This window comes from Ictalurus furcatus, chromosome 9 (assembly GCF_023375685.1).
Source record: "Ictalurus furcatus strain D&B chromosome 9, Billie_1.0, whole genome shotgun sequence".
NCBI lineage: Eukaryota > Metazoa > Chordata > Actinopteri > Siluriformes > Ictaluridae > Ictalurus > Ictalurus furcatus.
In genome coordinates this window covers 21,546,971-21,561,970 of record NC_071263.1, presented here as the reverse complement: position 1 = coordinate 21,561,970, position 15,000 = coordinate 21,546,971, and the positions used below count along the sequence as shown (strand labels likewise).

The 15,000-nt window shown below is 36.9% G+C and overlaps 1 protein-coding gene across 1 annotated transcript in view; it reads right to left on the bottom strand.

The window, feature by feature from the left end:
* Positions 1 to 5,094: 5,094 nt before the first annotated feature.
* Positions 5,095 to 15,000, bottom strand: part of hs1bp3 (HCLS1 binding protein 3) — an 11,410-nt gene continuing 1,504 nt past the window's right edge. Inside the window, exons 2-7 of the mRNA XM_053632967.1 lie at positions 13,597 to 13,762; positions 13,158 to 13,365; positions 12,860 to 13,076; positions 8,617 to 8,735; positions 7,726 to 7,864; positions 5,095 to 6,436 (exon numbers count right to left, since the gene is read on the bottom strand). Coding sequence (XP_053488942.1) covers positions 6,196 to 6,436; positions 7,726 to 7,864; positions 8,617 to 8,735; positions 12,860 to 13,076; positions 13,158 to 13,365; positions 13,597 to 13,762 — 1,090 coding nt within the window. The 3' untranslated portion in view covers positions 5,095 to 6,195. The remainder of the gene's footprint in view (positions 6,437 to 7,725; positions 7,865 to 8,616; positions 8,736 to 12,859; positions 13,077 to 13,157; positions 13,366 to 13,596; positions 13,763 to 15,000) is intronic.

Here is a 15,000-nt window from a genome sequence, read left to right as displayed (position 1 = left end):
CTGCAGCAAATAAAACCGTTTTTCCAAATAGTCAGTGAGCAATGCATAAAATACTATAATATAAAATAAAATATTCTGAATGGCTGAATCCCAAAATGTGCTGTCTTAACTGTGTCAGAAAATGAATGATGACAACCATATTTTCCCCTCTATTTAGGTGCTTGTATCTCATGCACTAGACTGATGCAGATAGTGTTTCTGGTGTGGTTACAGTATTAACTGTAAATATAATCTTTTTTGCTTCCATTATGCAAATGGATGGAGGGCATGGTGGCTTAATGGTTAGCACATTTACATCACGTCTACGGGGATGGGGGTTCGATTTCCACCTCCACCCTGTGTGCATGGAGCATGCAAGTTCTCCCCATGCTTTGGGGGCTTACTTCAGATTTCCTCCCCCAGTCCAAAGATATGTGCTGTAGACTGATTGGTGTTTCCAAATTGTCCACAGTGTAAGCATGTGTGTGCAATTGTTGCACAGCGGTTGGCACCCTGTCCAGGGTGTTCCCTGTCTTGTGCCCCAAGTTCCCTGGGATAGGCTCCCCCTTGACCCTGTGTAGGATAAGCGGTACAGAAAATGGATGGATGGGATGCAAATGACTGACACGGTGGTGCAGTGGGTTGGTGATGAAGCCTCACGGCTACAGGGTCCCCAGTTTGATCCTGAGCTTGGGTTAATTTCTGTATGGAGTTCCACGTCTTCTCCCTGTGTTCGTGCAGATTCCTTTAGGTTTTCAGGTTTCCTCTCACTGTCCACAACCATGCAGGTAGGTGGATTGGCTATGCTACATTGCCTGTAAGTGTGTGTGTGTGTGTGTGTGAATGGCACCCTGCTGTGTACTGGTGTCCCATTTTGGAGTGGATTTTTCTGCCTTGAGCCCGTGTTTACAGAAATATGCTCTGTATGCTCTAGATAAGATGAAAGAATAAATGAATAATTATGCATATGCTTATTTGAAAATCCTTTTGGCTTTGACACATTTATATCCTGATGACGTTACAACTGCTTCAGACAGTTAATTTAGCTACAGCATCGCATCGTGCCTTAAGGACTTAATGTTATCTCATTAAAAAATGCCCTAAATATTCCACCCTGTTTGGTCTTTTTCATTTGGTATGCCATTTGTTTATTTTTGTTGAGAACAATTAATGTGAAATTACAGATCCAGGCTGGCTTATGTTATGTACTGGAAACTAATTAAATATTTGATCGTAAAAAAAAAAATGATCCAGAGGAGAAAAGGCCTGTCCAGGGGTCAGGAAAAGGCCAACCATGAAAACAAATGGTAACAGACATCTCTAATGTTTTGCCAATATGGTGTACTTACTCTGTAAAAACAAGAGCCAGTTGAAAATTCACCTCAGGGTTTCTCAGGTTTTTTTTCCCCGGCTGAAAAAAAGGTTAATAGAAGTCCCACAAACATGACCCTATTTCCTGTACAGATGTGGCTCCAAACTGAGGACTGTTCTTAAAACTTTGTGTCAAAGCCAACACAAGCTTTGTGCATTCAGACATGTGGTTGTGTCTGAATGCCCCTGTTCCAGCCACTGCAGTGGCTATGATCATACAGCTATGATCTGTCATACCTCAAAAGCACATCTGTAACTGCTGGGAGCCGGACTGATCTGGACATAACCAAAGACACAGCTCATATTACTGGACCTGACAGATCTGAGGGATTGTGAGAAAGCACATTTTTATTTATCTCTCTGCAGTGCTGTGAATCAAGTAACATCTGTTTCTAGGTTTGAGCTTATGGATATGCTGCAACTGTTCTTTTTCCTGAAAAGTAGTTAGAACTGAATGTAATACATACAGCATGTTTACTGAAGAGAAATCCTGCTATCATAGAGGGAATTAATATATACGATCAGAGCAAAAATATTTCTGTTTCTAGATTAGACTTTATATCTTTCAAGCAACAAAAACATTTTTTTTAAAAGAATACGTGATTGATGTGATCCCGCTGCAAAGGGGAGATTTTTTGGGGTGGGGTTGTGGGTCCATGCAATGTAAGCCTAAGTCTGATAGCTGCCTAGAAAGCTGGACAAACAGAGAAGCAGACGGAAATCATCCAATATGCTGGAATGTTCTTGGACAAAACCCCACTTTTAGGTTAATTCTGGCATTCTGTAATAATACCAAGAGTACATTTACCAAATGTAATTTTGCAAATGTTTTACTGTACATGCTATACTACTGCTAAATGAATAAGATAAATGCCTAAAGCTGAGGTGAGGACCTAACAACGAACCATTCAGTTATCTTACTGTACTTAAAGGTGCAAAAGTCAATATTTTTCACTTCTTACTAGTACAAATAATGTGGACAAATATGTAGAAATGCTAACAAATAACAGTTTAGGCCATTGTCTCAGCAAAAGTGTATTACATGATTAAAAAAAAAACGTTTGGATACTTGCCTTCAGGTCCAGAATGTTTGTTTATATGTGGATTAGCCTCTTGTCAGTCAGTTTATAGACATGTCCCCAATGCCCCTTCACAGACTCATAAATCATTATGAGGAGAAGATTGCATGGATATAGAGTTATAACTTTTCTTTCAAGCAGTTGAATGTCTGTGCACATAAAGTGATGTTATGACAGTCCTTTCTAATGCTAATTAGAGTTAGCATGCTAGCACCATAGGTTCTGAGGGCAGAGCTTTGTGTGCATGGACGTGAATGGGGCGGGCTCAAGGACTAAACGAGTCATTCAAATCTTATTCCATCTATTTAACCATTAGAGACATTAAATTTTTTTCTAAATTAATCTTACCTAATGCACATTTAAGTCTGGTTTTAAAGCAGCTGTACTTTGTTTTTGTTTTTTTCCACCTAATACTTTTGACTTGTACTTTTGACTTTTATGCTTACCTTCTTGTTCCAAACACTTTTCCAAACACTACATCATGGCATTTTTCTAAACCTATCATACATTTATAAAGTCATAAGGTGACTTCTAAGCATCAGATAGCTTCAAGGAGTTCAAGGATTTAAATTACTTAAAAACTTTAACCTTTAACATGTGTGTCAGTTAGACTGAGGCATAACACCTATCACTGTAATCTGTCTGTTGTTATGTACACTTTGTATTTATCGAGGCAGTTTGTATTATAAGAGCTAGCTATTAGCATTCAGCTAGTTTGTATCTTCTTAGTTATCATGCTAGCATGAGGATGAAACTGCCTTAGCTAATGTTTGCTCTTGGTGAAAGGGGCACTAATTTACAATCAACCAGCAACTAAATCAATGTGGGATTTGAGACAGACATCTTTTTTCTTTTGTGAATAGTTTTTCTACTTTTACTTTCATACTTAGTATGATAAGTGAATTTAAGAGTTTAAACCTTTTTTCTTTAACTTGAGTGAAGAATTTGAAGCTGTACTTCAAATTTTACCACGTTATTTATTTAGATACATTGGGGAAAGAATTTTGGCACTGGCATAAAGTGCTTTTTCAGTGTTTTTTTTTTTTTCTTTTTCTAACTGGAACGAAAGGTGCCACAACAGTAATCTGGTATAACTATATTAAAAGGAAAGTTGGACCGAAAATATATGTTCCCACATTAACATCAGTTTCTCTATATTTAATACCTGCATCTGCTTAACAGATGAGAAAATGTGTTTCAGAAAAAATATGCAAAAAACTTATATGAAACTTTAAAGTATCTGGGTTATGTAGGAAATAACAGATCTTTTTCTATTGGCAAAAGTTTGTGTCTCCATTTATCTTAATAAGTTAATATGTTATCAGATTACATCTTAGGAGCAGGGTTGTCACGATACCATAAACATACCTTACATACGACACTACACCAAGATACTAAGTAGTATCACAATACCACACAATATTGTGTTAATTCATAATTCAAATCTACAAAATGAACCAAATTTACAGAAATACACAGATATAACTGAAAACAGACAAACTGAATTTTCCTTCTGAATACTTCATTAATGAGAATGAATAACTGGCTATTGGAAAAACTCAAGAACATTCATACAGGCAAGCAACTAATTCAATGTGCCACATATTTCATCTATTGCTCCCTAGAGCAATGAAATCATGCAAATGTAAACTGTCCTCAGAGAACTAAGAATGAACACAGCATTAGGAATAAATAACTGAATTTGGAAACGAACTCCAAAATAAATAAATAAATAAAAATCATAAAATTGGGAACATTAGCTCGTCTACTAGCAAACACAGCTAAATTTAGAGTTTACACACAGCGGTTAGCATAACATTAGCTTGCTTCGGCTAATCTCATCACAGTTTACTTCTCATTTTATGATACATGTGTGATAAATGGGCTTCTGTTTCTCAGGCCAGAATCATTACACCTCTGACTTCTGCAAAGTCATTCTGGCATTTCCTCCACCAGCTTCATGGTCACATACTGGCACTGGGCAATCAAATAAATTAAGTTATTTTATGAGTCATAGTTTGCTATTAAAGTCAACATTAGAATAACTTCCAAGACACATAACATGTGCATAAAACAGACCATCCACCAAAAGTTTCTGATAAACACAAACCGTTCCGCTAATAGTTATAAAATCTGCCACGACTCATACCCTTACCCTGGAGAACTTTTAACTTCCGTAAGGTTAGTTCCCTAAAACTTCTTTGTAATAGAGACTGTAATCATAACATTGTTGTAGAACAAGTAGGAACTTCCAACTGACTACCCAGCTTAGGAAATAATATAGCTTCTAGGTAATTAGAGCTAGAAATAAACTTTTGCCATGCAATAATTCACTGGAAGCCCTCTGTGGGATTGGCCCTCAAATGGTTCGGACTCTGACTGATCATTATGCAATCAAGCCTTAAAAAAAGCCCCATCCGTAACCCCTTTTCTCTTTACAATTAAAAAAAAAAAAGGGGGGGGGGATCCTGTGAAGTCTTTAGCAGGTTGATAGAATACTGTACATATGTACATTATGTTTTTAATTCACTGATTAACATTATCTGGATGTACACTGAACATAAAATGAGCCACACTTTAATTCATATGAGCAGCTAATGTTTTATCGCCACCTTGTGTTTGATTTCAGCAACAGACAAACAAAAAGAAGATAAAGAGTACAAAATGCTACAAAGTACGGGTGTTTATTAAGTAAATAAACATTTTTATAGGTATAAAAATGACTTTACAGCTACACAGATCACATGTCCTACACAAATCAAAAACTGTAAAGTGTTGTCTATATGCCATTAAACAAATTAGTAATAATAATACCATCGTTTTTGTTTTCTTTATTAAAGATGACCATAATTTCCATCATCAAAATCAACTCAATGTACATTATCAAAATAAGTGCCATGCTGTCAAAATAATTGCACATTGTCAAAATAATTTTTATTAAGGTCCTTTCCTACAATACAGGGTGTCTCAAAATGTCCATACATCGGGGACTATGTTTTCCAGCACCACGTCGGTTGTGCCTTCGTCAGTAGATGTTCGTGGACATCCACTTCTCGGTTGGTCCGCAATACTTATAGTCTTTTTGAATTTGTTAATAAGTTTGGTAATAGTGTCGTGTGTGATGTGCTCGCCATGTTCCCTGTTAAAGTCCTCGCGACAGCTTCCCGATCCAGCCATGACAATGATTTCAATACGTTCTTCTTTTGTCAAAGGCGTTCTTAAAGGCTACCTGAAAAAATATATAATAAACTAAAAAAAAATTTGGAAGACATTTTGCTAAAACGTGTTCATTTCCCCTTTGGTATGCAGACTTTTGGGACACCCTGTACAATGTAATAATATCATAGAATATCATATAATGACATCCTCTCATTAGTCAATTTATATTATGAATTATATATTATAAATTGATCAACGGGAGGATGTCATTGTTATACTGACATTCATTAAAACTGCACATTAGTGCACTTCATAATTAGGATCCATGTGAAAAATACCGGCCTCATTTCAGCATGATAATCGGCTATTTGTTATGATGTTCATGGTTAGGTGAAAATTCTGAAGACCTCTGATCTGAGGTGAATAAGGTGGAAAATGTATAAAATGCTGTCTGGGTACTAATACTAGTTTGAAAACAACAACATGTCAGGGAAAACAAAAACCTTCTGTCTTTGTGATAGTGTCTAAATTGAGATGAAGATTAGCAGAAGAATGTTTTAGTGTTTATGCTGAAATGTTTTGCCTGGCTTGTCCCTGATCCACAAAGTTAAAAAAGGTCCAGGTCCTCACTGGTCGCAGCCTCGTTCTGTTGGATGTACTTCAAGATGTCGTGCTGATCCATTGGCTGGACCACGGCAGGCAGAGGAGGAGTTCGGGCAGTCTGTGCCACAGAGGAGGGCTTGTGTGGAATTACCGGCTTGGCTTTCACTGCTGGTTTCGGGGGAACAGCTGGCTTTGGTTGCAGTGGTTTACTGATCGCTAAAAGTTTGTCCAAATCCTCCTCCACCCTAACAGAAGGGAAAAGTGAGAACACAACAGTAATCTTTGAGTCATTTGAGAGAGTAGATATGAATTCTGGTCTTTGGCCTGCAAATGAATTGTGCTCTCCCTCTGGATTTATTTATATAATAAATACCAACACAAAATGCCTACAAGTTAAACATCCAAATGCCTTGCTTCATAACCCAGTGAGAATTATGTTCAGATACAAACCATTTCAAATCTTGTAAACACTTTCACATTCAATGACAGAAGATTTAGAGCTCAATTATTATTATTATTATTATTATTATTATTATTATTATTAAATATGTTCAGGGATATATAAGTGAGTCAAAATAACTAGAAAATTTCTGTCTTTCAGCCTGTACCCTGATCGTTCAATTCATGCTCCCAGTTGTCTGTGCACTTGAAGTTTTATGGAGATTTGTGGGCATCACTACATGCTGTCAAAAACACGCTTTGTATATTACAGGTAATAAACATTCGCACACACACATTTACATACAACTTTATTAAAATATTGATATATGAGGCCAAACACTGGCGTTCTGATTAGTTGAGTGTGTAGTCAAAACATAATGCATGCAACTGACTATTCATATATGTCATATTTTAAACTATAACAAATTACGGCCATTTCAGCAAGCTATTACGCTAGTAGGCGTGGATTATTTAGTGGGTGATCGATCTACCAAGTACATGCCTGCAAATGAACACACGTAGTGACAGCTGGTCACGATATTACATGGGAGGGGTAAAGAAATGTCCTTTTTTTCTAATTTAATATCTATTAGGGTTGAACAATGCATTATATCGCATGATCACATCGATCATGGAATAAAAATGATGTGAGACAAACTATTACACACACACAGAACGCAGATAGGTCACAAGATTTGTGTTTTTCTAGTCTGTAATGCTCTAATGGGTTCATGCCATGTTTCCTCAAGATGTAACCTTGTTATTAAAATCTAATCCTTTGTGCAATTTGTACTTTGGCTGGACAATGTGTGCTTAGTCTATCTACTTTTAGTTTCTTAGTAATCCATCTTGCTTGTGTTCATTACACCAGTGACTGGATTTCACTTGTGCCTTCTCAATCGCTGCTGAAGACGTGTTATGGGTGTGTCAGCAAAGCGGGCTGAAACCGTATCGGCCCAAATGTAGAAAAAAAAAAATACTTTTTTGGAGGAATTTATGGGCTATTCTCTCAGGATTGTCAGTCTTATCCCTGACTACAGGACACAAAGGCTTCAAGACCTTGCAGGAAAGTTAAGGAGACACAACGACTGACCTGAAGAGCTCATCCACGTCTTCATCTCGTTTTGTAATAGCAGCAGCTTCAGTCTTCTGGTAAGCATAAGGGAGCAACAAAGAGTCTCCAAGAGAGACAGTTCCACCTAAATCCAGGTGCTCAAACAAGTTCACATCAGCTGTAGGTACAGTGAAGGCAAGATGAAATTCATTACAATACATCAAACCCAACTGCGGTTTTCTGGTTTTTCAGTCTTAGTATATGTTCACACTTTTTTTAAACAGAACACTGGCTGGTCTGAGATACTCGTTTGTGCTGATATGAAGAATGTGGCTCCTGCCATGTGCACACAAGAACCCTACAAATGCAGTCCTAGCTAGTATTAGCTACATAACTAGCGTTGCTTGCCATTTGGATTATAATTATCATTCTAAAAATCATAATTAACACAATGATCATAATTAACAAATATCTGGTGATGAGATGGTTGTTTGCCTTCGAAGTCGCAATGGAGGCAGAAAATCAACATGTGACGACTGTATGTAGTCACAGTTATAGTGGGACATCAGACTGAGTACTGGTGAATGTCCTAAAAAAGCCAGGTGGATATTATACTCCTTGTATTTGCTATACTGTAAGTTTGAAAAAAAATTTGTATACTACTCATGCTCCTGAGTCTGTGTAAATTTAAGCATAGGAAGACTGCTTATGTTCACTCACTAATCAAAGCGGCACTCTATCATCCATGTTTGTTTTTCTTGTTTGCCTTGCTAACTGTGACCTGATTGGTTGGGAGGCAAAAAAAAAGCTTGATGTCACCCTGTGCTTTTTATGGTCTGCACTTTAAAAGTTTCCCATAAGATATTTACATTGTGTATGCATGTTAAGTCATACATTTTTGGTGTAACACAATCGAAAAGCCGTACTCACTGCTCTTTACTGCAGGCTGAAAAAGCTCCTTGTCTGGATCCTCCTCCTCATCAAACAGACAGAGTTTGGGTTTAGCTGCAGGCTTTGGTGCTGGCTTGGCAGGCTTAGGCTTCTTAGACCTATAAGCACAACTTATAACTTTAGAAATCTCAAGTACATAAAGAGGATGAGGGTATTACTGTATTATTTTTCAATCATTTTACTATAAATGAAATTTCAATATTACAGACAGGTTACATGATATAATATCATCTGATAGGTTATATGATATAATATCATCATACTGGTTCTGTGTCTAAACAAAATAGTATTTCTCATTGTCAATTCACACCCAGTGATCTACTGTGTATTTACCTTTACTCTAAACTAGCAGAAGCCTTCCCATCAGAACATCGATAAACAACACAAATGACTTCCTACACCATTCAGTTCCACATACCATGTCCTTTCTAAAGCCAAAGAAGGGCCTATAAAGGCTTGTGATTTAAAACAGAAAGGGTGCTTTGTTAGAAAATCTGGGTGGAGGGGGCTGTCTGAAAGGGTCACATCGGAGAAACAGCTGCATAACTTGGTAAAACAAATTGCAGACATTCCCTAAACAAGAGCAATATAGTCCAGTTCCATTCCAGTAAGTAATTTCGTGACTAAAAGGGATGTAGTAAAGGTCAGCCTTATGAATTTGAGACAAAACATCAGTGCGCCATGTTCCTGGACACAACACTGCTATCGTTCCAGGAAGGGTGGTTATCCCTGAGTATTCAAATAACATTTAACAGTAGAGTTATTTTAAAAGTCTAGACACTCGACAATTGGTTTAAAACATTATCTGCTCACGTTTTCACATGACTAAATCCAACTGCTTTTTAACCAACAGTAACTTGCTAGATATGTAACCATTAAATTCAAAATGAATCAGATAACCATTTCCTTTTTTAATTCACTAATACACACAGGTGAGTGACACCATTCGAGTCAGTGCAGGGCAATGATGCAGAGAGACAAGCATTTGTTTGATTTTAAGAGAAGTCTTGTGAGGGTGCCTCATCGGCTTCTTGAAAATTCTCAGCTGGGATTTATTAAGAGCATTTCCATATCGAGAGATAAGGGTGAGAGTTTTCCAAAACATAGCACAAATGATTGGCCTTTTATAGTATCTTTATTTGGGACAGTGCTGAAGAGCGTGTACTGCTGGAAGACGTCCAGTAACATCAAACTGACAAATCAGACATAATGAAAGGAGGGTTAGTTACATTATGAACCACAAAAAGATGAAAATGGATTTTAAAAAATGCCTAGTGTTATTAGAAACAGGATTTTCCACATTTATTAAAGAGGATTCGCTGAGAAACTGACCCTGAAACTCTGAGTACATGGACATGTTTAAATTATTGCACTACAGGGTGTAAAAGTGTTTCACCACTGGCCTTAAGAGTGTGTAAACATAAGCACTGCACTAATTATCAGGCATTAATGCAACTCTGGAAAATTCTCACTGCCATTTAAAACACTTCCAGCAATTTGATTGGATTTTAAACGTGTTTAAAAACTTTTCATTTCAATGATAAAAATTTGGCACTAAATAATCACAGTACTTCATACGCAGACAAACTAATTTAAATACCCCCTTTTCCCCAAAAAACATTTATAAATATATAAATAAAGCAACATGAGGGACTTAACAAACCCTGTCACACAGCTGGCATCAAGCCAACATCTGAGGAGAAAAATCCTTAAGACTTCCGAAGACACTGGCAGCAAACACTGCTAACAGTACAAATCCTATAAACACAGCGCAGCATAAGTTTGACGTGTAATCTTATGATTGAAAGAGACAATTTGTGTTGAACTAAGTTCAGCCAACCTTGTCTACTAAGAATGTATTCACATGGACAGACAGATTTCTGGCCTTAATTATGGAACCGTGTTCACTGTGAAACACAGTAACAAGCCAGAAAACAAGCAATTTTAAGCACTAAAGGAAACTGAGCAGCACTAAAATGTTGACCATCTCAGACCACTAAATTACTAAAACAACCATCAGTTAAAAAAAATATATCATATTTTACATTGGAAACATAAATATTGGTATCACTGGAATTGATATATATATATATATATATATATATATCTGAAGGTGAATGATTAAATGTATGAAATCGGTGTTGCAAAAATATAATTGTGACAACATATTCATTTCTTTCATTATAAACCAAAAATTTTATTTACAAAAAAATAATTTTTTTTAAAATGATGACTTTGATCGAAATATTCCGAAAAGCAGCCAATAAGAGTCCAGTGTAGGTTGGAGCTCCTTTAACACTGTTTAAAAAGCAGAAATTGGTTGAGAAAATTCTAGGCAAAAACAGTGTCTACTTTGAAGATGCTAAAATACTCAATTATTTTGATTTATTTTTGATTTTTTTTTAATCACAACATAAATCCCATAGTTCCAGAGTTTTTATGACGATTATTATTTGAAATTGTATTTATTGTTTAACCCTTTGACCTTTTGTTCAAATTCACAAAAATACTCTGCTCTCATGGATATCAAACAATTGCAAACAAAACACAGGTTTTTAAGAAAAATTTTTATCTTTGTTAAATGTGTGCAACAATTATTGGCACCCTTTTAGTCAATACTTTGTACTGCCTCCCTTTACCAAGATAACAGCTCTGAGTCTTCTCCTATAAGGCCTGATGAGGTTGGAGAATACATGGCAATGAATCTGAGACCGTTCCTCCATACAGAATCTCTCCAGATCCTTCAAATTTCAAGGTCCATGCTGGTGGACTCTCCTCTTCAGTTCACCCCACAGGTTTTCTATGGGGTTCAGGTCAGGGGACTGGGATGGCCATGGCAGGACCTTGATTTTGTGGTCAGTAAACCATTTTTGTCTTGATATTGATGTATGTTTTAGATCATCGTCCTGCTGGAAGATCCAACCACGGCCCATTTGAAGATTTCTGGCAGAGGCAGTCAGGGTTTCATTTAATATCTGTTGATATTTGATAGCGTCCATGATGCCATGTATCCTAACAAAATGTCCAGGTCCTTTGGCAGAATAACAGCCCCAAAACATTAAAGAGCCACCACCATATTTAACCGTGGGCATGAGGTACTTTTAATAATTCCTTAGATTTTTTTAAAATATAAATTGTATGGGGGGGAATCTCCTCAACCACCACCAGCGTGTATGATCCACCTGGATGATGTGATGGAAGCCATAGTGCACCAGAACACCCAACACACACCAGCTATTGGTGGAGATGAGATGACAGTGATGTAGCCAATTCAGGGATGAAGTTTATTAAGGGGCCATGATATATATTTTGAAAGGACACCAGGGTAATACACCTATAATCTTTATGAGAAGTGCCCTGGGAATGACCACAGAGAGTCGGGACCTCGGTTTGACATCTCATCCAAAAGATAGTGGTATTTTTACAGTATAGTGTCACTTTTCCATATGGCTACCTCTCTGTGTGAGCCAAAACCACCTCTGGTGGTTATTGCCAAAAAGCTCTATTTTGGTTTCAACTGACCATAGAACCCGATCCCATTTGAAGTTCCAGTAGTGTCTGGCAAACTGAAGACGCTTGAGTTTGTTTTTGGATGAGAGTAGAGGCTTTTTTCTTGAAATATATTTTTCTCATATGAATTCTTAGGGGTGCCAATAATTGTTGCACACCTATATTTAACAAGGATATTTTTTATAAACATAAGTTGTGTTTGCAATTGTTCAATATACATGAGAGCAGAGTATTTTTGTGATTTTTTTTAACAAAAGATCAAAAGGTTAAACAATAAAGACAATTTTCACAGCCTTCTTTGCTCATATTTACCAAGGGTGCCATTATTAGTGAAGGGCATAAATAATATGTATATAATTGGTACTGTGGTAGGATGATTTGAAGATGATGGATGTCTATCCCAAGAAATTTTAAATTTAGCTAAATATCAGATACAAAAAACATTAAGGTTAATGACATAGCTTCTGTGTATTTTTAGTTGTAGTACTGCTGCTGCTTATGCTCTCTCATTTGTTTTCAAATGCTCTTGCATAATAAATTATATAAAACTTTCTATGCAGTTTTAAAGCAGGATTTAAATAAAATATGGCTAGTCATTGTCAAATGCTGTACTGCCCTCTAGTGGACTTATCTGGTGTGTGCAACTTGGACAGTACACTCCACTTGCTTTGTCATGTGGGATAATGTGTACACTCTATAGTTATATTCTTACCTAACACTGCCTAAGGGGTCAAACAATTCCTCTTCTTCTTCCTCCTCCTCCTCCTCTTCTTCTGCCTTTCCTACTTTCACTGGCTTGTTCACTTGCTCGGGCTGAGTGGTAGGTACCTCATCTTTTCCAAAGAAATCCAACCCATCGTCTTCATTTTCGTCCTCCACTACATCAGGGGTATTGGAAGCTTTCACATCATGAAGTGCACCTTTTCCTCCTGTGATATTTAACGCAAATGTGATGACACTGATGGTTTAAATACAAACATACAATGCACAGACATCACCAGGTCTCTCACCTAAGAACTCCATTAGCTCTGGACAGGTAGAGAGAGTCGGATGTTTGGAAATAAAGCGGACAAGCTCATCAAAGGAGACTCGCCGTTCACGGATGTCTGTTTCTCCCACAAAGAGTGCTTTGCGGGGCATGGCAGGCAGATGGATGCTGGGATACTGGGCAGTCAAGTTGGAGTAAAACTCATCAATTTCACTGTACTTCTTTGACACCTGAAGAATTATTAACCAGAATTATTAATTATGAACCACTATATGTAATAAACCACAACTTATTTTTATTAGGGACTGCATAGGGACCCAAACAGGATCAAAACATGATCCTGGCCAATAGAAAATATTAGAAGAAAAACAGACCATTGTCTGTGAAATCAGGTTTACCATCTAATAAGTTTCTCTTTAGTCACGGAGTTCTTTTTCTAGATTGTGAAATCAGCCACTCACCACAAACTGGACAACATCTCCTGGTTTGTGTTTAGAAGATTTGAAGGGTGCGAGGCGGGTGATCACCACGATCTGGTATTCCACATGGCCTGTCATCATGGGACCCCGCACCTCCTGATACAGTGGAACCTGCAGGTCAATACCTGTAGCCTCATTCTGCAGAGGCCTAAGAAAAATTAATAAATAAATAATAAACTACATGCATGAATACACACTCTCGGGCAAAAAACGAGCCAAGCAAGAACTGCATAAAATTGAGTCTTTTTTAATTTAGACATGATTAAAAATGTTAAACAAGTAAACACTGACACAACATGCCACATTAGTTAGCACAGAATAGACTTTTCTTTGCACAGATTTGTTAATAATTGAGTATTTGTGGTAAACTTTTAAACATGAACACATGGTGAGTTCAAAGAAATGTACAACAAGGGAAAAAAGAGAGAGAAAAGAATAAAAGTAAAGACAACGACGTAAAGAAATATAGCATTATAGTTATATACATTACCGTGTTAAATTATAGAAATGAAAGATTTTATCAAATGCTTAACTATTTTTGCATCATTTTACCATCTTATAATAACATTGTAACTCTAACAGAAATAATTCAAAATAAGGTTTATTTTCTGAACAATTCAATTTGTGAAGAAAGTATTTAAAAAAATGTAAGAAATTTATAATAAAAGTAAAATGGACATCTTTGTCATCGTGTTGAAAATAATATAATATATTGTTAATGTAATGTAATATATTGTTATATTGTGTAGCGTAATATATTGTTTTATTCGAGGGAGAATACGTTTTTCTACATACGAACTGAGAGACTTCATACAAGAATAAGTTTCTTAAAAAAGACTGCAGTTCCAGAATTAAGTTGGATATTGTTTCTGGTTCATTTTTACATAATACACATTTATTATTCATTTTGATTTAAAATATTTTGATAACATATTCATTAACAGGGTATAATCTGGTGAGCGTTGTTCTGATCAGTTCAATGCCCTCCTACAGATGACAGACAGGCTGTCAAGTGGGTCCTAACATTGATCTGCAGCATTTTTATGGCAGAGAAATAGAGAGAGACAGAGAGAGAGAGAGGCTGAGAAAGAGAGCTAGAGAGGCAGAGAGAGAGTGAGAGAGAAAGAGGCAGAGAGAGAGAGGCAGAGAGTGTAAGAGAGAAAGAGGGAGAGAGAGAGAGGCAGAGAAATAGAGAGAGACAGAGAGAGAGGCTGAGAGAGTGAGAGAGAGCGCTAGAGAGGCAGAGAGAGTGAGAGAGAAAGAGGCAGAGAGAGAGTGTGTGAGAGAGAGGCAGAGAAATAGAGACAGAGAGAGAATGCTAGAGAGGCAGAGAGAGAGGCAGAGAAAGAGAAAGAGGCAGAGAGAGAGTGTGAGAGAGAGAGGCAG